Source organism: Crocodylus porosus, unplaced genomic scaffold, assembly GCF_001723895.1.
Source record: "Crocodylus porosus isolate Cpor-Errol unplaced genomic scaffold, CroPor_comp1, whole genome shotgun sequence".
Taxonomy (NCBI): domain Eukaryota; kingdom Metazoa; phylum Chordata; order Crocodylia; family Crocodylidae; genus Crocodylus; species Crocodylus porosus.
Genome location: NW_017728910.1, coordinates 24,689,476 through 24,690,781, shown reverse-complemented (window position 1 = coordinate 24,690,781; position 1,306 = coordinate 24,689,476). Strand labels below are relative to the sequence as shown.

At 58.2% G+C, this 1,306-nt stretch overlaps 1 protein-coding gene across 1 annotated transcript in view; it reads left to right on the top strand.

Annotated features, from left to right (window-relative positions):
• LOC109308290 (transferrin receptor protein 1-like) overlaps positions 1-1,306 on the top strand; it is a 19,234-nt gene that overhangs the window by 15,478 nt on the left and 2,450 nt on the right. Inside the window, exons 8-9 of the mRNA XM_019532536.1 lie at positions 239-486; positions 1,083-1,238. Of these exons, the coding sequence (XP_019388081.1) occupies positions 239-486; positions 1,083-1,238 (404 nt within the window). The remainder of the gene's footprint in view (positions 1-238; positions 487-1,082; positions 1,239-1,306) is intronic.

Genomic DNA, 1,306 nt, shown 5'->3' with positions numbered 1-1,306 from the left:
ACTTGCGTGGTGGTAAGGATAGCAGAGACCCTAAAACATCCCAGGTGCCTGAGAGCGTACTTGGTACTGTGGGCGGCAGTGAGCTGCTTTCCACTCCAGGGCCAGTCCTCGTTCAGTCCAAGGCCTCACGAACAGCAGGAGGTCCTTGCTTCCCAGGCAGGGTGTGCTGAGAGCAGGTCGGCATCAGTGTGCGCGCCGGTGACTCGTCCCTCCAGTGTCAGGGTTGGAGGTTGACGGCAATACCCGGCTTCTGTCTTGCAGAAGGAGCAGGGGTACCCCTTCATGGGCACCAGCCGGGACACCTTTGAGAGTCTCCGCGGTGCTGTTCCAAACCTGAATGTCCTGATGCGTCAGGCCGCGGAGCTGGCCGGCCAGATCGCCGTGAGGCTAACCTACGAGCACGAGCTGCTCCTGGACTTCGGGAGATACAAGCAGGAGCTGCAGACGTTCCTGAACAAGATTGTGGACTACAGCAAAGACGTTAGGGTAAGGGCTGGCCTGGCTGGAGGGGGCCTCTCCCAGTCTTGCGCGTGCAACTTGGTCACTGCGGGGTCTGGTTCTGCTGCTTGAACTTTGGGCGTAAGGATAAAGCAAGGGATCAGTGGGGACTTCATGGGATCCCAGAAGAGCCTGGTCAGAAGGGATCTGACAAGGCCGTCTAATTCAGCCCCTCTCTCAGGGGCTTGTAAGGGTCAGCCAGTCTGGCTGCCCCAGACGTGAGCAAGCCCTTGAGGTGCTGAACCTTAAGCAGAGCAACTCCTGTAGCTCTGGCTTGACCAGCGTACCCTGGAAGTTGTGAGCTTGGTGTCCTGTTGTGAAACGGGACCTGTGTTGCTGGTCGTGGTGGAGCACGTCCAGCCTGCCTGTTTCAAGTGCTGTTGCCCCTCAGCGGGTGCCGGTTCGTGGGAGCCGGGTTGCCACTTGCCGTGACTAGCAGGGCTTCAGCAGGATGCTGCCAGCAACTGTTTTGTTTCCAAAGCTATAGTCACAGGCTTGCATGGGAGTTGCAATAAACCAAGCCTCCTGCAAAATGCATGCTGAGCAACCCAGTTGGTGATCACAGCGCTGCTCTTCCCTGCCAGAGAATGGGTCTGACCTTGCAGTGGATGTTTTCAGCCCGCGGGGCCTTCGAGAGAGCTGTGGATGCCCTGAAGAGAGACTTGCGAAACAGCGACTTAAGAAACAAGCTCCTTTGCCGAGCCAGCAACGACCGGATCATGAAGGTGAGTGATCCTCAGGTGGGCGTGCAGGCAGACAGCTTCACGCTTTCCTCCACAGCCTTCCCCCCTGCCAAGGGCTTGCTCTG